At 36.1% G+C, this 21,582-nt stretch overlaps 1 protein-coding gene across 7 annotated transcripts in view; it reads left to right on the top strand.

Annotated features, from left to right (window-relative positions):
- Window positions 1–21,582, top strand: part of hivep1 (HIVEP zinc finger 1) — an 80,416-nt gene that overhangs the window by 40,718 nt on the left and 18,116 nt on the right. For 2 of the 7 annotated variants that reach the window (XM_058752893.1, XM_058752900.1), the window contains exon 1: window positions 11,093–11,192. The exons of 4 other annotated variants lie outside the window; for them this stretch is intronic. In XM_058752893.1, the coding sequence (XP_058608876.1) occupies window positions 11,108–11,192 (85 nt within the window). In that variant the 5' untranslated portion in view covers window positions 11,093–11,107. Of the gene's footprint in view, window positions 1–11,092; window positions 11,193–14,042; window positions 14,122–21,582 lie in introns of those variants that run through there. One more of the 7 variants, XM_058752894.1, reaches the window with a different exon arrangement.

The following is a 21,582-nucleotide window of genomic DNA, read 5'->3' as shown; positions in this document are numbered from 1 at the left end:
GTAATCTAATCGTTAATGTAAATATGAATGCTACTCCACTAATTGTTATTTGTTTAACAGTCAATGTTGACCATTTCAAATGTCGTAATGTAAATCTTAATGTATATGCTAGTGTTTTGTGGTTACTGGGTTTAGCTGGATAACAAATAATTGGCCAATTTGTTAGTAATCTCAAAATATTGTTCATTTAGTGGGTTAACAGTCTGTTACTTCTAAATATCGTAATTTTAAAGGGGTGGTTTACTGCGATTTCACTTTTTTCATTTTAAATAGTGTGTAATGTTGCTGTTGGTGCATGAACAGTATCTGCAAAGTTGCTGCGCTGAAAGTTCAACGTAAGTGGAGATATCGTCTTTTAAAAATCAGGAAGTTTAATGCCTACAAAAACGACTCATATGGGACTACAACGAGATACTTCCCGGGTTGCATATGTAAAAAACCCATAAATTTGCATCAACCCCTCCCTCCGGAACATGCAAAAGAGGGGGCAAGGCCATGTTCTGCGGCTGTGTCGAAGAGGAAGAGTTATAATGGAGAGTTGTAGCCATGCCGTCGAAACGGTGTTATTTTCACCCAGCTGTCAGGTCTTCTGTGTTCGGGCTTCCTACGGATGCTGTAGTTCGTCAACAATGGTTAAAATTTATGTTTGATTATGTTCCTGACAATTACAATCCTAATTTAGCTCTCTGTGCTGCGCATTTTACGGAAGACAGCTTCCAGAATCAAGAGAGTTCAGAGTTCAATGCCGGATTCACACAGAAACTATTACTAAAACATGGAGCAGTTCCAACTTTAAAACCAGAGGCAGCAGTTGTTGGGCCACAGCCTGTAAGTAAGATTTAATAATTTTAAATGTATTTGCATGTATAAATTCAGACGTAATGTTTTAGTTTTATCAAGGACGTAAACAAATGCCAACGCTGGCTTTAGTAGCCAGTTAGTTAAATGCTATTTCGTGTGTCTATGACAAACGCGTACAAACATTTTGGACCCGAATTTGTAATTATGTACTAATTTTGTAAATGTATTTTCCATGTGTACTTTGACGTAATTTTTCGATTTGATCAAGAACGTAAACACAAGCCAACGCTGTTTGGTTATAGTGGCCAGTTAGTTCGATGCTATTTTGTGTGTATAAGACAAACGTGTACAAACTTCAAAAAATTGTATGTAATCACAACAGCAAACTTCCATTCAGAAACATTTTGTAAGAGCCGTGCTTGCGGAAGTTCTGCTTGACTCTCTTCATTACCGCTTTCTGGGTCTGATTCTGGCTCAAACTGATACGGCAATATTGACACCATTATTTACATTTGACCGCAGCACATGCGACTGTCGCTCGTGAAGGTAATGGGCGTGAAGTTTCCGGACAATGTGCAGTACGCAGTTTAGCCAATCACAACACACCGATCACAACTAACCAATCTGAGCCCATTGCCCGTTTCTGAGGGAGTGGTTTCAGAAAATCAGGAAGTTAACCGGTCGTTCAAATGACAGAGGAGAAAGCGGCTTACAATAAAGGTGAAATATATGAAAAATAAGGCGTTTTTTAACAAACGAAACACGAAGACATGTTATATTGCACCCCATAAACGCAATCAAGCAAAGAAAAAAAGCAGTAAACCACCCCTTTAAAATCATAATATACCAAAAATGTTTTTTTGTCATTACTAATTTCGGCTGAATAGCAAATATATCAGTAATCTGAGAATATTGATTTAATTGGTTAACAACCTGTAACATTTTAATATTGCAACTCAATATTGTAGTGTAACCTTAATCAGTATACATTTTACAATATCGGCTGATTTTGTGATAATTGGCCAATGCTGATAATCTTAAGGCATTGCAACATTATATACATCCTAATATATATTTAATATAAAAATATTCTATGTCAACAATATTAAAATGTTGTATGTCTCAATGTTGTGATTATTGACATCAGTGAACAACCGAATAATCAGCCCTATAATAATATATCTATGGTTTGTCGTCCATTTTGTTGTCCAAAATATTGACATTTTAATTTCGTAATGAAGCATAAATCTTGATGCAGTTCTCAGAAAACCGCCTGACTTTTTGGTAATCTGCCAGTGTTGACAATCTAAAAGCATTGTACTATTATATGAATGTTAATACACATTTCAAAATATTTGCCAATTTTTATTGATAATATCGAAATGTATTGATCTATATAATGAGTGTTGGTAATATTAAAATTTAGTTGTGAAAATCTGACCGTAAATCTCAAAATACTGGCTAATTGCTGTAATTGGCCTGGCAGATTCAAGTGTTTTTGTGTGTGCATCTGTGCACGTCTCTGAACGTGTTTATGTTTTTTTTGGTTTGTTTTTGAGTGGGTGGCCATGCCGTGTACAGTGTGTGGGCCCGAGTCGTGTATTAATAGGAGTGTGTGGCGGTAACGTGGGCGGCGACTCTCTGCAAGTGAGTTCGAAGCTAATCTGATGCTGACAAACTCTCGGCTTCCACCGCTGTGTGCGTGGCTCGAAGCGTTCAGCTGAAGGAATTAGGCAGACAGCTTTTTATAGACCTTCCGTCCTGCTTTGTGTCTCTCTCTCTCCCTCTCTTTCCCATTCGCTGAGAGAGGAAGTCAGCGTGGTGGTAGTCAGGGCTTTCCCTGATTTAGCGCAGGGATTAAAAACACTGAAAAAAGTAGTTGGCAAAAAAAGAGCGCAGGAGGAGGAGACACAGATACAGGGAAGGAGGGAACAAGGGAGGGTTGGTAAACGGTAGCTATAGAGTGAGTGAGTGAGCTATCAACACCCAGCCGGCTTTTCAGACGAAAGCGAAAGAAACAGAAAGAGAGTTTCTAGGCGAGGTCTGACCGCTGTGTTGTGGTCGGAGGTGGTTATGCGGTGTGTGTGTATGTGTGTGTTTGAGAGAGAGGACACACTCTGAGGGGAGGTCCAGGTGTTCCCCAGTGGCATTCCTCTGCGATTCAGGGAAATCACATTTTCACTGGGAGACAAAAAACTGAAGCAGCCCTGCCATCAGTATATCAGCACTGCTCAGGTACTCGATGTGGAGGTGTGCAATCATATGTTCTTCTTTTTCTAGTCTTGTTGACTAGTTGTGTTTTAAATGTTGCATGATTGGCTGTTTATCTGTCTTGTATGATTGGCCAGATTTGCATTATTATTTCTGAAAGTCTTGCACAATTGACCAGCTTAATGCTTGTATTTGTTTTGTTTTTGTTTTTTTTAAATTGCATGATTGATCCACTTTATATTTGCATTTTTTGAAAGGGTTGGGCAGCTTTGCATTTGTATTATTTTTTTGTTTGCTTAAAATTGAGCTTAATAGGTCAGTTTAAAATTTGTATTTTCTAATTGTTGCTGAATTTTTTTTTTTTATTTAAAGATTTATTTGTGTGTGTGTGTTTTTAAAAAAAATTAATTTAATAATTTTTAAAATAATATTTTGGTCAGCTTTGTGGTTGTAATGTTGAAAGTGTACAATCTGCCAGATGTTTTTTGTTTGTTTTTAAATAACTGTTGCAGGATTTGCCAGCTTTATATTTGCATTTTATGAAAGTGTTGCACAATTGGGCATCTTTGAATATAATATATATATTATTTATTTATTTATCTAGCATAGTGTTTGTATTGTCTGATTGTTGCCCTTTTTTACATGTTGCCTAGTCAGCTTTACAGTTGTAAGTGTGAAAGTGTTCAATTGGCCAGATTTGTGTTCATCCATTTTTTATAAACTTCTGCACGATTGGCCAGTCTAACGCTTGCGATTTTGGAGTGTTGCATGATTGGTCAGCTTAATATTTTTATCTTATGAGCATGTTGTACATTTGATCAGCCTTGCAGTTGTTTTATTAATTTATTTGTTATTTGGTAGGTCAACTTACATTTGTATTTTTGTAATGATACCCAATTTGACAGAAATGCAATAGTATGTATTTTACTGTTGCATGATATTTATTTATTAGTTTGTTTGCTTTTTGTTTGTTATTTAAATGTTTCCTTATTTTTCAACTTTCACTTGTATTTCTAATAGTTGCACATTTGGTCTCTTTTGAGATTTTAAGTGCTTTTAAGAGTTTGATTTGACCTGTTTTATTTTTATATATTTGTATTGTATTATTTGTTTGATTTTTGTCATTTTTCCTTTTATGGTAGTTTTATTATTATTATTACTATTATTTTGTACCTTTTTTTTTTTTCTTGTGAATGTCAGTTGGCATGTCAAGATTATTGTAGGTAATCTTATGGTCGATTAGTGCAGCAAGGTCATGAAACTCTCCTGTCTGGTCCTAGGGTTAATAGTATTAATAAGGCAGCCTACTTTAACACTGACCATTGCCAGAACAACATTATACATGCTCTTCATTTTATTTTTTTTGCCTGACTATTTTGTTATCAGAGATTCCTGCTAACCTTTAGGAGTCGTGATTGAGGTTCTGTGGGGTCATGGGGGATATTTCCCCTCCTCCACCCCGAGGGCTGAGTGACTGATGGGTTGGGTGGAGAGGATCAGCCCAGAATGGATGAGCCCACAGCGGTTACGTAACTCGGTCAGAGATGGACATAGTGCTATAAACACACAGTACAGACCTGGCTCGAGAGTTCTGGTTTACATTAACACCAGTAAGACAAATGACCCCCATTAGCGAGCAAGAGTACTGTTAACACTGTCACAGGACGTTTTATGCAACCACGCGTGTGTTTGTTTGAGGAAGAGAGTTTGTTTATGGACTGCGAGTTTGAAGTTGGCATTTGATGGGCCACAGCTGAAGCTGTGAGACCTTCATCATATGGATGAATCGGACAGAGAGAAAGACAGGGAGCTGTGAGCATGAATCGAGTTAGCAAAGTAATGTTTGATTAAGCAGGGCTCAACAGTTAGGATGACCAGCTGTCCCAAGGCTAGTGTAAGACAGTTTCGGGTCAGCTAATGGAACTGTCCCTTTTGGCTAGTGTTGTGTCACTGTCTCAATATGATTGATCTTTTTATGACAGTTTTTGAAACAATATTGTCCCTATAGATGGGGTAAGCTGTGCCAGAGCTCAACTAATAGTAATAGTAAGCTTTCAATTTAACTGCAGTAAGAAATATTTGATAATTATTACAATTCATTATAATTAAATTTATATAATATAATTTTTTTTTATTGTTTATATTTTTGAAATAATTTGATATTGTATATTATGTTAATTGTAAATTGTTAATTATATATATATAGATATATTATTATATAGAAATTAGTTATAAACTAAATACAAATGTGATGTGGGTTGCATATATTTAAAAAAATATGTGTATGTGCATGTGTGTGTATATATATATTTTGTTTTATAATTATTTATAGTGATAAAAAATGTGTGTTATAATTAATATAAAAAAGACAAGAAAGAGAGAATGAGGTATGGGGGAACAGAGGAGAGAAAAAAGATGTGAAATTGAGGTGCATGGCATAAGAGGTAAAGATGAAGGGAGAGATGGATAATTGTTATTTGTAGATTCTTTCACTTGTCTCACCGTGTTAGATTACATAATTCTGCCTCCAGCCAGGCTCTAATCGGAGTGGGAAAACACGGAAAACAACTCGCAAACACACACACACACACACACACACACGGACGGCTGTTCTGACGGTCTGTAACTCGTCATGTTGCTTTGGCTGACACTCTGAAGCACCAGGCAGCCTGACATACACACACTCACACACATGCTGCTCCAAAAGAGCCAACAGAAATCAAATCATATTCTCACAATATTTCCTGTAATCTAGTGCCACAGATTTTGTGTATTGGCTGCATCCTAATTCAAATAGATCCTGAGTAGACAAGGATTAGTGCAAAGTTTTCAGTGGATTTAAAAAAAAATATGCACTGGTGCATGATGTTCCAGGCTAATATTACCCACATTCCCTTGCGATTTGAAGGAGGAGGAGTTTCTGACAGTTCTCTATAACCACAGTCTAAAATTAACACTTGCTAAGTGTCTTAGAAGAGTACAAATGGGATTTGTTTAGTGAAGTGTGTAAAATCTTAGTTTATTGGTGGCTTTATTAGGAGTTTCTGCATTAGATTGGTTTCAGGTTGAACTGTACAAAATGTAGATCTCATTTTACCGTAAGAAGAAAAAAACTTGTTGCAACTTCTAATAGATTGGGGGAACAATGACGTCACTTTATAGGCGGATCGGCTGTTAGCATGAAACCGGTTCCCTCGACAAAAAGCAAATAGGATTTTTCCATAGGCTTTTGGATTATCGCAAAAAATAAGCTCTGTGTTCAATCATAGTTCATGAAGCTTACATGTTTTGTCCATCAAGATAATCTTCACAAAATAATATAACTTTGACAAATTTTGAAGCCTAAATAAAAGCGCCAGAACTTAAAAGCTAAACTTAGGCTATAACCGAACTACACCACTATGGGTCTCTGGCCTTCACCGTCACCACCACCATGCTCCCGACAACTGTTTCAAACTTATTTTTAACGTTCAGTGAAAAGGATTTACACTGTATGTGAATTTTACTGAGTAAAAACCGATAAATGTGGTGTTTACATGTAATAATCGTAATATGAGTTTACCTTATGGTACGAACCCAGAGTCTCCGCATCAGTAGGAAAGCGATAAAACGAGCATCTTCCCTCCGAAGACTTGTGTTGCATCTTGGGGCAATTGTCGAACAACAACATAGTGCCGGAAACTATTCATTTGTTATTCTACAATTAATTGTATTACAAATTATACTACAATTGTAAAATACTGTAAATTGACAAACTGTTCGGCGTGATGACGTTTAATGTCTCCGACAGCGCCTGTAGTCCCATTTAGCAACTTTTTAGCAACCGTCTTTTTTAAGAAACATAACAGTTTAAAAAATCACGAGTGGGGTGTAAATGGTGTGTTTTATGCCGTAGAATAAAACGTGAAAGTATCTTGAGCTTGTGTGAACCACGGACCTTATTTAAGGTATTTAACCAAAATCCCATTCAAAAAACCCATTGACTCTGGGACGATTGAACCGTAAGTGCTAAAATGCACTCGCTTCCGGGTTTTTGCCTACAAAGTGATATCATAGTTCCACCACTCTATTTACATTTTGCAATTCACTTCAGTGGAAAGGTTTTTTGTTCTCCAGAATTCCATGTTGGAGCAGAATCTTCCTTGTGTCGCATAAGAACAAAATCAAAATTGCTGCAAACACACTGCAAAGTGACAACCAAATTTAAATTAGAGTGAACCTCCTAAGTTATCAATTTGTGTGTGTAGGGAACAGAACTCGCTCTTGAAATTGCGCTGACTGACACAATTATTTACCAAAATAACATTACAACGACCAAAGACTCATTATGTTTAGCAATTTTAACTAAAATACCATTGACACAGCCGTCATGTTTTGTATGTTTGGAAGACTGCTTCACAGAGTACATTATTGAAGTGTTGCCATGTTGCCATGGGCTTGGTTCGTAAAGTGATCCAGTTTATGGAGTTAATAAAGTAAGCAGGTGCAGTTTGTGATATTTTGGTATGTGGCTTAATTCCAAGATAAAGCATTTGCTTTTGAGTTTATTATGGGGTTGTTCTTATTTGCTGTTTTTTATTGTCAAATCTGGCAACGCTGATGAGTCAAGATGTACCTCGTTCTTGCATGGTACATAAAATAGAGAGAAACACAACTCTTATACGCATTTAAATGCGTCATTATCAACGTGCTGTTCAGTTCTCTTCACACTATGTAGAATTTTTGTAAATGCGTTTGTGACTATGTGAATTTTTCAGGAGTTAATTAGGTTTTAGAATGCTGTTGTCACTTCCTAAAAATTCCTGAAGTGTGGAACAGGGTGAATTGACAACCAAATTTAACTGCCGAGTGTATGTGGCCAACGTGTCATGTGGTTTACAGCACAGTCCAACCACAAAACATGTTCATACTTCAGAATCAAAATGATTGTGACTGAAGAGAACAGCTGTTGGTGTGTTTTTATCAGGTGAGCACTACAGGATGCAGATCCCAGGCCAGGTATGAAGGTGTCGAAGGCTTGGGATTTTCTGGTGTGTGCCATTCTCAGTCAGTATGTATGAAGACAGTGTAAACTTCAGATGAACCAGCCAGAGGGACTCTCAGTTATTCCCAAACAGACAGAAAGAGCCCAGAGGGGCAGAGAAACACCTGTCATCTGTCTCCTGAGTCTCTCTCACACACACACACATGCAGGAAGTCAGATGATTAGTGTGCTGTACTATTGACACCATAACATGACTAGTACTATTACTCATCCTTGGGTTTAATAAACTTTGCTATGTAGCTCTACAGCATTTGTGCTTCAGACATGAATGTTTCTCAAAGCATGTGTCTTGTTGGGTAGTGGTGTGATGTTAGTTTACTAAGCAAATGAATGTACATTTTTCACCTGGTAGACTATACAACCAAAACATCCCAATAGACTTTGCAGGAGGAACCTGAGTCATACCTAGAGACCACAATATCATCGAATACCACTGAGATTTCAACCAACCAGAACATCTTAGCAACAGCAAAGCAATGCCATAGAAACCACTGGTCATGCTAAAACATGTTAGTTATTTCATCATGTAGATCATGTGACACTGAAGACTGGAGTAACGGCTGCTGAAAGTTCAGCTTTGCGTCACGGGAAAAAAATATATTTTGAAGTATATTCAAATTTTGATATAAGAATACTTCACAATATTGCTGTTGTAATGTAGTTTTCAGCTTTGGTGAGCATCAGAAAACATAAGAATAATTCCTATTTTTTGACTTGTGGTGTATGTCTTACTATCTATTTCTTTCTTTTTTTCTTATTCTGTCCCTCCCTGCTGAAAATAAAAACAGCTTAAAGTTTAAACCGTCTCAGGCTGTTTTCTGGTCTTAGCTGGTCTTTCAGTTGTTTTGAGAGAGGACAATCCCCTTTTTCAGATTGTCATACTCAGAAACCAGATTGTCTTTCAGCTACACAAGCTTGGTTAGATTATGAGACCAGCATAAACCAGCTAAAACCAGCAAACCATCATAAAATGTTTTTCACTCTGCCTACTTTTGGGTTTTATAATAATTTCCCCTGCTGGGCAAAAAACAAAACAAAAAACAAAAAAACCCAGCTAAAACCAGCCTACACTGGTTAGAAGGTCTTATCTGGTTTAAGCTACTTTGAAAATAATTTCACTCAGAAACTGCTAGTAAATTTCACAATTAGGCTAATTACCAAGAAACAGGAAATTACACATTGAATTGAATGTGAAATTTTGAAGTAAAAAGACTGAAATAATTTTAAAGACTTTGCTTTGCTTTTTTCTTTCTGCACTCATATTTTTTTCAGGAAATGTGAATCTAGTTTGAAAAGCAGCCTACAATTTGATGCTAGCTAGCTAACACCTCATTTGGATTTAACTACTAAATAGATTCAATTTAATTTTGTTAAAAGTACAGCCCATTAGCCAATCAGTAAATTACGGCCTAATAGCATCTACATAGCGTTAAAGCATTAAAGCCTTGTAGGAAATTTAGCCTTTTCTGTGTACCAATTGAATTCCTGCCGTTCTGTTTCTTACACAGTGGCACATTTTGGAATTTCGTAACATATATAATCCAGGTTACCCAGCAGCACTAAGTCAGTGAGAGAATTCCATGAATGAATGCTAAACATCCCTGTCCTAATGAGCTCGGAGGGATTAGCATGTTCCCTCTAAACATGACCCCTGCGAATCTCCTCGGCTGCCCCGTAACACACAGCGTTTCCTGCCGTTTTAGCACTCGTCATAATTCCACCGCTGTTGACTTGGCTAAATCCATTTAGCGGGGGAACTCACAAATTCTCTTTCACATTAGCAGTAGCTAGTGAGGGTTGTAGTTGTCGGCGGGCGCTGCGTAGAGAGATTGATGTTTCGAGAGGGAGGAGGTGGAGAGTGACATGAGAGGTTCCGCTTTATTTAATGCGTTTGCATAAGGGCCAGAGAAATCCTGCCCTCGATTCTATCAAAGAAATGCTTGTGTTTTTTTTTTTTTCTTCAAATGGCCTTGTTAAAGTAATGATGTCATGTATTGGAACTGTTTTCATAATGTAAGCTGTTTCGTGTAAAGTTCATACAAAAGTGAGTGCATTATGCAGTATTATTTTTTAATATAAAAGAATATACAATTTTTAAATGTTTTTGAAACCACCAAGGCTGCATTTGTTTGTTATATTATTTGTAATATTATTACACTTTAAAATACCTTTTCTATTTTAAAATATTTTAAAATGTAATTTATTTCTGTGATGCAAAGATAAATTTTCAGCAGCCTTTTAAGCCAGTCTTCAGAAATCATTGTAGTATGCTAAATTGGTACTTAAGAAACATTTTTTTATTGTTATTATGAAGTTGTTCTGTTTAATATTTTTATGGAAACCCAGATATTTTCCTTACAATTCAAAAGAACAGCATTTACTTGGAATAGAAATCTTTTGTAAAATCATAAATGACTTTACGGGCACTTTTAAACAATTTAATGCATAATTGCAGCATAAAATGATTATTTATTTATTTAGGTATTTTTTTCAATTTTGAAGTCTGAATCCTTTTTGAAAAATATTGCGGATCAGTGGTGCTTATGTGGGCGTCACAGGTTTGATTGCAGGCTGTGTTCCATTCTGCTGTTTTTGCCGATACAAAGTAGCATAATCCCAGAAAATAAATACAAATAAAGTCTGAAAAGGATTCTCCAGTGAAAGCCAGTCTTTACTGCGTTAAACAGTCCGTCTACAAGACGTTGTGTAATTACCGTAAATGGCACGCCAGCTTTCAAAAGAATGCATTGCCCTTTTCTTCTTTTCATACGGTAATATTAATTTTTGATGAGAGCTGGATTCTTTTGCTTCACTGGAAGTAGGGATGAAAAACCTCAGCGGCATAAAGGACGGGAGTGAATGTGCTTTTGTGTTGGTGCGATACAGTCGCGATGACAGCTGCATTCGACACAAACTCCGCAATTCTCTCACAGAGCGCCTCTGAAAGGAAACGGTGATGGAAGAGAGTTTTCTGCCTCCACTGTGAGGCCTTTTCTCTTTCTTATTATTCAAACTGTCCTTTTGTCACATTCAGATCAGTTTCAGATTCATATGCAAAGAGACTCATTGCAAAGCTGGATTCAGTCTGAGGGAGTGAGAGAAAGAGTGATTTCCTTTCAAAATGTGTGTAAAACAGGTGGGTTAAAGCACAGGTATGTTCATTTCTAGCCTCGTTAGGTTCTAAGGACATTGCTAGTTTGCTACTACTTTTCTAAGCTGGATGTATGATTTTCAATAGATGATAAAACTGGCAAATAATTCCACAGACCCTCATTTTGAAGGAAGGATCTATAGACTCTTTAAACGTACAACTTAATATACTGCCCTCATCAAAGGTTTGCTTGTAGTGACACTTAGGGTGTTGGTTTACCATGTCTGTAACAATCGCCTCGTTTAACAGTATTTTTAACTAACCAATGAGGGGCTTTGGCTAACCTGCCAAAATTTCCCCAATATGAAAGTATTAACATCTTATAAAAGTGTAATATGGGGATTTCCTACGTGTTTGTTTGTTTTCGCACTTGCATTTACCTTTTATTCATATGTAGCCTAAACGAGAACGCGTTTATGTAATTGTGAGCCGATAAGGTTTGAGTGTGTGTGTGATACGTGTGTGAACTCTGAAAAATAACAGGTTGCTTGGTTGCCTATATGGTTTGCTTTATAGGTTCTTCAGAACAGAGTTTGGGATTCTGGGTTCTTTAAATCCCCAGAACTTTTGATGGAGTTATAGAATAAAACATTCTTTGTGCAAGATTCTGCAGGCTGTTTTTTGTGCTGATTGGAAACTATTTTTTTAGGGTGTTCATACAAATGCTCACACAGAAACGTTTCCAGAACAATCGGGGCTGAGAGCTTCTTTTTTCCAAAAACAAATTACAAACTGCAATCTTGTTATCCTGACTATTTAGATCTCGGATTAGGCCGTGTCCGTTTCCAAACCGAGCGCTGATTGGAAGTGACACCAATTTCCTTTGCCAAGCGTCATGGAGTTTTTGCTGTTCTGTCCAGTGCAGAATATCAGAAAAGCGGTCAGGAAGGACTTTGTGAAGAGGAGAGGTGGTGTCGACCAAAGTTGTTTCCCTTTTTTTTAAATCAAACCTTTTTTGTGTGAATCTCATGAAACCTGTCCAGAGCATGTCTGTTTAGTTAATATTAGATAACTACATTAGTTAATATGAACTAACAGTTCTTCTAAAGCATTTATTAATGCTAGTTAATGTTCAACATTTTATTACAATATTTTTTTTTTCTGTTAATATTATTTAATGGACCTCAGCTGACTTGAACTACAAATGAGCAGTTTATTTTATTAACTAACATTAACAAAGATTGATGAATACTGTTACAAATGTGTTGCTCATTAGTTGCAACTAATGAGACCTTATGATAACCTTAATTATGTGCTCAATTGTCATAAAATCAAAAATACAAAAATTATTATTTATTTTACAGTATATGTAATTATACATTATTATGCTTTCTGTAATTGTGCATAATTTTATGCAAATAACCATAAACCCTAAACATGTCGTTTTTAAAATTTTTATTATTTGTTGCTTAATTTTTAATGCAAAACATTTATTTTATTGTATTGTTTTTATTTCGATTTTGGGTTAAAATGTGACCTGGACTTGTTTTTGTGAGATTCACTCATTAAGTTTATCCTGTGGAATCATGTTTACTGTAATGTCCACAGTGGGATCAGCCCAGTGCTTAGAGGGTTAAACCTGCCCGAGAGAAAGAGAAAGCAAAAGAGAAGTCCAAGAGAGAGTCTCGCTCATAAAGAAGGGATTGTGTGAGGCAGGATAGAACAGGATCGCCCACGCTGAGCTCCAGCTAATGATGACATCATCTGTTTGTTTGGTCAGGAACGGCTCGGCCTGCCCTGACAGGGATTCCCCGTCCACTCCACAGGGACACCGCGTGACTCCGCTTGTGTGTGTGTGGTTGAATGCCTGCGGTGCATGGTCACATTTACACAAGTGCCTCCTATTTTGTGTGGTTGCTTTAACTGGGCAAGCAGGACTCTTCTTAAAGGAAGAAGACACACACACAGACACACACACACTCTTTTGTTTCATGCTTTCACAAGCCAGTTGGATGACTCCCAGAAAATCTGTCGAGTGTATGTAGGTCATATTTCACCCCAGAAATTTCAGAAATTGTATTTTGCATTAAAAAAATAAATAAAACCCATTTTATTTTTGCAACATTTTTTCCCCCATGACAAACGGGCTCATCTCACTTTCAAATTTGACTTACTGTAATGTAAAAATTATGATATATTAAAATTACATTTATTTATTAATCATTATATTTTCTATTACTGCCTTATAGTAATTTGACAGTTTTGTCAGAAGATTGATGCCTGTTTTTATGATTCTTATATTTACAAAAATGTACAAAAACTCAGTGTTATGTTAGTCTCATTGAGATACTATTACAGTTTTGATAATATTTTGTGTTTTTTCATTTTAGTTAAAGTTGAGTAATTTAGGTGTTTATTTGTCATGTTTATTATTATTTGGTTGTTTATTTATCATTATAAATTTTTGTTATTAAGATTTTTAGTGTAGCAAGTTAAACTAAATTAAATTGAGAAATGCTGCCTTCGAAACCAGCTGAAATAAATTAAGCTTAGGGTTTTATATTTTATTTTGTTTCAGTTAAAATTAGTTATTTTGAGTAACAAAAATCTTTTAGTTTTAGTTAACTATATAATAACCCTGGAAAGTCAGAAAGAGTGAGTACTGTGTCTTTACTGAATTAACACATGTCTGTCTGTGTGTGTGTGTGTGTGTGTGTTTGCATGCTCTGTCCACTGTTAAGTGCCAAAGTGCAATAAGAGAAACTGATGTTATGGGAGCCGACAGGGAGCAGCTATTCTGCTGTCAGTCAGACAGACGGCTGTAAACGGACAGCCACACACACGCACACACTGCTGCACTCCGTTCCAGATCACTCTGGATGCGATTTATTATCCCGACACAATGAGGATATGAAAACTCACTTCAGAGAAGTATCACAGATTCAAACATATCAGCTGTGGCCAAAGAAAACAGGTTTGCCAATCTTTAATTTTTAATTCTGAAAATATACTGATTCTGTAATTAGGGTTCTGTTTCAATTGTTATTGCTATTACAAACCATTTTTCTTTTAGGGGTCCGTTTTGTTTCACGGATCTCTTTATTTCTCTTGAAAATGTTAAAAGGGTGAAAAGGTAAATGTTATTAATTTTCGTAGTTCTGAACTTAAGTTGGTTTTACTTTTGGTGTGTGTGTTTGGGTGAATGTCATATTTTAAAACTGATTATCCAATTTGATTAATATAATGAAGAAATTTATGTAATTAAAAATAACATATAATTAAAATTAAATAAACACTGGAATCTGAAAATATTCAATCATTTGAAAAAATCATTCTAAAAAAACAAAACGTAACCTGTTGCTTTTCACATCTGGGTTGCACATATATGGTTGAAAAAAAGGTGAAATATTGACTTGATGGTAAATGGCCTAATTTTTGAGTCAGGGTAGCTTCGTGTCATTGTCAGTTCACACTCGTGTTTCCCTGTTTTAAGCAGATTCTTGAGGTTTAACTTCCACATCTGAAATGTGAAAAAAGTTGTATGTTTCTAATTAATTAGCAGCCTGTTTATAGTAAATTGTCTTCTTAAATTCTCTTTCTTAGACGTGGTAATTTCAGTATGTAAGTTTGCATTAACAACTTTGATGTCATATGGTGCTGTTTTATATAAATAATATGAAACTGCTTTTGCTGTATGAAACTTCTGTCAGAGTTGCTTTTTTTATTTTTGGTTAAATCGTGAAATATTTTCGGTCAAATTAGACAACTGCCACAATATAATAATTGAAAATAATTTATTAATATTTCTAATTTTCAGATGTGCTTGTTGGTAATGTTTGTATTCAGCAAACGGATTGTATTATGGAGTGGCCAATACTGTTTTTGACAATTTTGTGTTTGTATTCCCCATTTCATTTCTTGAAGTTCATTGTTGTTTGTCTACTCTTTATTTTAATACAGTGCTTTGGCTGGGAGCTGTGGTGTCAGACTGTAATGCACTGGGTTTGTTTTCAATTCCTCTTTATGGGAGCTAAAAACAGGAGCATGCTATTTTGCACAAAAGCTCATATTCGACCGCCGAACCTTCCCGTTTCCAGTGGCGTGATTTCTTTAGCAAGAACAGCCGTGAACATTGCAGCATCAATATGAGACATGTAGCACATTTTTTGTTTATCCTCCTTTCGCTCTTGAGCGAATCCACAGCGCAACAGAGCGAGTTTAATCATTGGCGCGTGTGTGTGTGTAAAGATGCGCAATGCGTAAAAGTGACTCCCACTTCCGAGTGCAGGTGAACAGCGACGGGAAACACATCTACCATGCGGATTCTCTTTGTTAGTCTGTTTAGCATTAGTGTTCATTAATTATTTAACACAACAAGTGGTAGTCTCAGGTAGATCAGCCATTGATGAATAATTAAAGCTGTGAATGAGGTGTGTGTGTGTGTGTGTGAGATGGAGACAGCGCAGATGAATCACCCACCCAGCTGGATCCAGCAGGAACCTTCATTGAGAGACGCAGGGTAATTTATGAAGGGAGTCGGTGTGAAAAATCTCAGCATGAACCGCAGGAGTAACTCGACTGTCCTTTTAACAAAATAGAGATTTATCCATTATTAACCATCCAGAGCACACCGCATAGCAACGCCCTGACAACAATTCAGAGCACCCCAGCAATTGCATAGCAACACCCTGACAACCATCTCAAACACTCTAGATATAAAATCACCCTGACAACAATCCAGAACAACCTAGCCTCACATAGCAACTCCATGACAACCACCCTGAACACCATAGCAACACCCCTGACAATCATCCAGAACAACCTAGATATAAATCACCCTGACAACAATCCAGAACTCCTGAGCAACCACATAGCAACACCCTGACAACCATCCCAAACACCCTAGATATAAAACCACTATGACAACAATCCAGAACACCCTCACAACTGCATAGCAACCACATAGGAGCACCCTAACTACTTTTCCCAAAACCAAGTAAGAAAATGTAAAGAATATGATAAATGTAGTTGAATATGATGCGCTCAGTCGTCTCGCGCTCTCTCTGCATGTTTGCATTATGGGATATAAATATAACTGTAGTCTAGGAGGTGTATGTTTGTACTGAAGATCTGCACTGGATCAATTTTTCACCAGCGTGCCCACGCAGACTTCACTATCAGCTCCGTCTACTGCTGCATCCACCCACCACTTCCTGCGGGGGCAATCTCACCGCACACGTGTGTGTGTGTGTGTGTGTGTGTGTGTGTTTGAGAGGAGCTGACAACAAATGGTACTGATTTGTAAGCATTCTCGGTGGGTAAGACGTGTGATTCGATGCACACTGAGATGTTAGTGCACAGGATATCATTGACAGATGCGTGTGGCGTGTGTGGGTGGGACATGGAGGTCATGATCTAGGAGTGTGGTGTGAAATCTCAGGAAAGTAGATTAATCTTATTTTGCATAGAGTGTTGTAGAATGTCTTGTTCAAAATAAATTGCTAGAGAGGTTTTGAAGCCAGTAGACTTTATTGACCATACAACAAAGTCGAGTTACAGTTTGCAAAGGTAACTCCAGAATGTCTGTTTAACACTCGTATATATATGCCTGAAGCTGTTCCACAGTATTCCATATATGCTCCGTTGTATTTTGGCACAGGTATCTTTTATCATATATGTGTCTTTGAAGGTGATCAATAGTTTGTCATGCATGTATTTCTAGCTCCTGAACAAAGTCTTTTCCATATATGGGTTTTTCAATCTTAAAATAGTTCACTCAGTTTACGGCTCATTGCAATCCTCAACCCACAGTTGTTTCACACCGTCAGACTAATAAAAGATATAATAGTAGAATTGTATCTTCTTACAAATAGGAATAATTCTGTGTATTACATTGATTCAAGATAAATAAAAAATATTGCCGTCAACATTGCAAACAGTGGTTCTTATTTCTGACCTCTATTGAAAGCTAAATGCAATTTAAACTGTGCAGCATCTGTGACATAATGTAGATTATCAAAGAAAATAATTGTTTTGTTGTTGTAAATTTGGCGAAAATTGCGTTTGCAGCAATGCACTTATAATTGAAGTCCATGTGCATTGCACTAAAATGAACTTTAAAATTCAAAAACTTAAATATTAAATGTAATATTAATAATAATAATAATAATAATATATATATTTTTAGTTATGTGATGCAAAGCTGAATTTTCAGCATCATTACTCCAGTCATCAGTGTAACATGATCCTTCAGAAATCATTCTAATATGATGATTTTCTGCTCAAGAAACTTTTTTTTTTAACAATATATTACAGCAGATTACACAGCAAGTAACAATCATGTAACCACAGCAAACATTTTACACCCTATTCTCCCTCCCATCACCCCGTCCCCGAACAAAAGAAGGGGAAAAAATAAATAAATAAAATAATAAATAAATACATAAAATAATTTAAATAAAAATTTAAATAAAATAAAATTTTAAAGATACCTAAATCAAGTAAAGAGTGTTTCTCAAGTTTGTAAAGCAGATCATGGTATTACCCTACTCCCTCACTCTCAAGAAACATTTATTTATATCAGTGTTGTAACAATTGCTGCTAATTTCTGTGGAATCCGTGATATATATTTTTTGTCAGGATTCTTTGATGAATAAAAAGTTAAAAGGAACAGCATTTATTTGAAATAGAAATCTTTTGTAACATTATAAATGTCTTTGCTGATCAATTTTCTGTGATAAACTCAACTTCTATTCAGCCTTGTCCAGCTCCACCACTTGTGAATCTTTATTGATTTATATTGTTATTTTTTTTTTTTTAGTATTTATTGAGGAAGACGTAGGAAGCTCAAGTACGGCTCTGCATTTGAAAGTGTTTCTCTTCACGTCTCTGTCATTCTTTGTGATTCCAGCCGTCTCTTTATTGTCATGCATTATTAAGAGCGGCCGCGGGCTCACAGTATTGCGCCTTATCAGTAATGTGCCGTTCTCCGCCGCTGACTCTAGAAACATCTAACACAAACTCTTCAGACGTTCCTAAAAGTGCTGCTGTTCTCAAACGAGAAACACCTAGAAAGACAGATCCTGAGGGGGCTTATTGGAGCCTCCTCAGAACACTTCCAGTTTTCAGGATCTTTGCTTGTGTCGTTTGATGATTTTGTGTAGATGAAACTATTGGGAGCACTGCAGAACCGGATGTTGTATGTCTTGCGCTCATGCTCATCTTATCTCGAGTCTCAACAGGGGAGTCAGGGAATTAGAGAAGGAGAGATTACTCATTTCAGGAGAAAGATAAGAGGAAGTTTGGACAGCAAGTGATGATGCAGCTAATGAAGACAGAGTGTTGTGTAATGCAGTCTGAGATGCCGTAGTCCAGCAGTGAAGTGTGTGTGTATATTTGTTTGTGTTGCAGAGTGTGTGGGCTATGACAGTAATGAGGAGGGGAAGGTTACTGACTCTGCTTCTGGTAAGCAGCTCCCTTGTTTGTCTCCTGCGTGCTGATTGGTAGCTTCAGGCTCATCCGAGCTTCCTGTAAGGAAACCTTGGGAACCCTGTGAACTCTTGAAGATGGACTTTTCTCGAGCAGAGGATATACACCATTCTGTGCACCATTTTCCACTCTATGAACAGTGTTGTGTATCGTCATCCAGGGTTCCTGGTGCTCTCTGGTCATCGGGCTGCAACTAAACTTTGCATTGTTTCACCTTCAGGTCATGATTTAACAGGGCCGCATTATAATAAAACAAATTTTCTTTAATTCTTTTATTTTATTTTATTTTATTTTGGTAAATACTGTATCAGAGATCTACAATGAAAACTTTTAGAACACAAAACAGTCCAAAAATTGATTGAACTTCAGTGGACAGAAACTTGGCAGATCCAGTTATGTTAAAATAATACAGATGATTAAAAGAAAAAGTTAAAAGTAAAATGTGAGAACTTTAATGAAAAAAATAGTCTAACATTATATATTACAACTCAAAAATTTGTGGTCAGTAAGATTTTTTTAACATCTTTGAAAGATGTCTTTTGCACAGCAGAGCTACATTTATTTGAATAACAATACAGTAAAAACAGTATTATAGTGAAATATTATTGCAATTTAAAATACCTGTTTTCTATTTTAAAAAGTAATTTATTTTCAGCAGTAATTATAGATATATATAAATAGATAATTTATTAATAATAATAAATAGATAATTTATTTTCAGCAGCAATTATTCCAGTCTTCAGTGTCACGTGATCCTTCAGACATCATTCTAATTTGGGTGCTCAAGAAAAGTTTTTTTTTTTTTTTTCTAATTACTATCAATGTTGAAAACAGTTGTGCTGCTTAATATGAAGAATAGCTTACTGTCAAAGATTTGCTTACTGTCACTTTTGATCAATGTAATATGTCTTTGCTGGAAAAAAAAAATTTAAAATGTGATATGACCCTTTTAAATGTTGCAAGAGGTCACTGTACATGTAATCAAAAGGCTTTCCCAAGTGCAAATTTGACATGACAGATAACTCATAAATGTTCTAGGCAGATTTTATTTCAGTCCCGCTGTAAAATTTAAGGGTTTAAATCTCAAAACTGATCCAGTGTGGTTTTGTGTGGAAATCCTTGAACAATCAACTGAGGTTTTTGGCTACATTTCTCCCAGTAGAACAGCGTGGGATTGCTGGATTCGAGGGAATCCTGGAGTGAATTCCACGGAAGTGTGTGTGTTTAGTACTTGCATGCTCAGATGTTAGTTTCTAAAGAAGAAGTAGTATTTATGTGTGTGCAAAGAGGCAAGATAAAAGACATGCAAAGGAAGTGCTAAGTTCACTACATTCTTGCAGATATTTCCTCCTGAACGGCATGGTTCTTTTGTTCTTTCTGTGTTTTTGTGGATGTGGTGGTGTGTTACTGCATGCATGACAGGAGACATATAGGTTGCATAAGATGCTTTAGTCATGTGATTCCCACAGATTGACATAAAAGCAGAGATGCTGTCTGCTATAATCAGATCTGGGATGGAAGTACGAATGCTCTGTTGAGTGTTTGGACATTTCACTCTGATTTAGTGATCCACTGTTCCCTAAATTAAATTCCCTAGTATTAGATTGTATGCTGTTTTTTTCTTTAGTGTGTGTTTGTGTGTGTGACGGACAGGCTGGTTTACGGGCACTCAACCTCTATATGCCATAACAAGTCCTACGCTATCAGGCAAATTACTTTAACCTTTTGACACCTACTCTGTTATTTGCCAAAACACGTGGTGTGGAAAACTAACAGCAGTGTTACGCTGCGACACTGTGGCCTCTGATGATTTACATGCTTCATACTGAAGAGCAGGATGTTGTAAACTGAACTGTTTTGTCACTGTAGATTAGATCATTTTATTTATATATATATATATATATATATATATATATATTATATTATATATTTATATATTTATGAGTGCTGTCAAATGATTAATCGGGATTAATCATATCCAAAATAAACGTTTTGGTTTACATAACATATGTGTGTGTATTGTGTATTTATTATGTATATATAAATATACACACACACATACAGTATATATTTAGAAAATATTTACATGTATATACATTTATATATTTTATATTATACATAAATATATATTGTGTATATATATATATATATATATATATATATAAACATAAAATATTTTTCTTAAATATATACATGCATGTGTTTGTATTTATATATACATAGTTAATGTACACAGTATATACATATTATGTAGACAAAAACCTTTCTTTTGGATGCGATTTTAATTGCGATATGACAGCACTAAAATATATGTATATATCAATTTATACATATATAAACCTTTGCATCCTGTTTGTTACATATTTATAGCCTATATATATTTTAAAAATGAGTATTAAACAAAAGGTTTCTTCTTTCTTTCTTTTTTATGTATGTGTTTTTAATTTGAATTAAATTCAAACTGTGTATTGCAATAGTGGATTTTGACAGCTCTTGCCATTTCAGTTGCATTATTACGCATCAGAAGGCCAATGAACAGTCTGAAGCTTAGACTATTTTCTAATGACCCTGCTCTTTAGGACAGGTACACGCAGTCCAGCTCCAATTTAAATTTGTTTATGTGAATAAGCGCTACCCACTCATGTACTGATATTTATACCCACATGCTGCTCGCGCTGCCACGGCCATTAAAACCAGAGCTCTGATCACATTAAATTTCCATTAGCCTCTATGTCGTTAGTGCACATACGCTAACATCTAATGAAGTCTCCCGGACCAATCGAGATGACCAATGCGTGTTCCTTCGAGGAAGAAAGCCGTTTCAGAATTCCTTGTTGTCATGGCAGCATTAACCAGGGGAAATTTCAGCCTGTTTTATTGTCCTCATTTGCCACCCCTGTGCAGCATCTCTGTTTTCCAACTCTCCTCGCTAAGTGTTCCACTGAAT

The sequence above is a fragment of the Onychostoma macrolepis genome, chromosome 19, assembly GCF_012432095.1.
Source record: "Onychostoma macrolepis isolate SWU-2019 chromosome 19, ASM1243209v1, whole genome shotgun sequence".
NCBI lineage: Eukaryota > Metazoa > Chordata > Actinopteri > Cypriniformes > Cyprinidae > Onychostoma > Onychostoma macrolepis.
The sequence above is the reverse complement of the archived record's forward strand: the minus strand, read 5'-3'. Positions and strand labels throughout refer to the sequence as shown.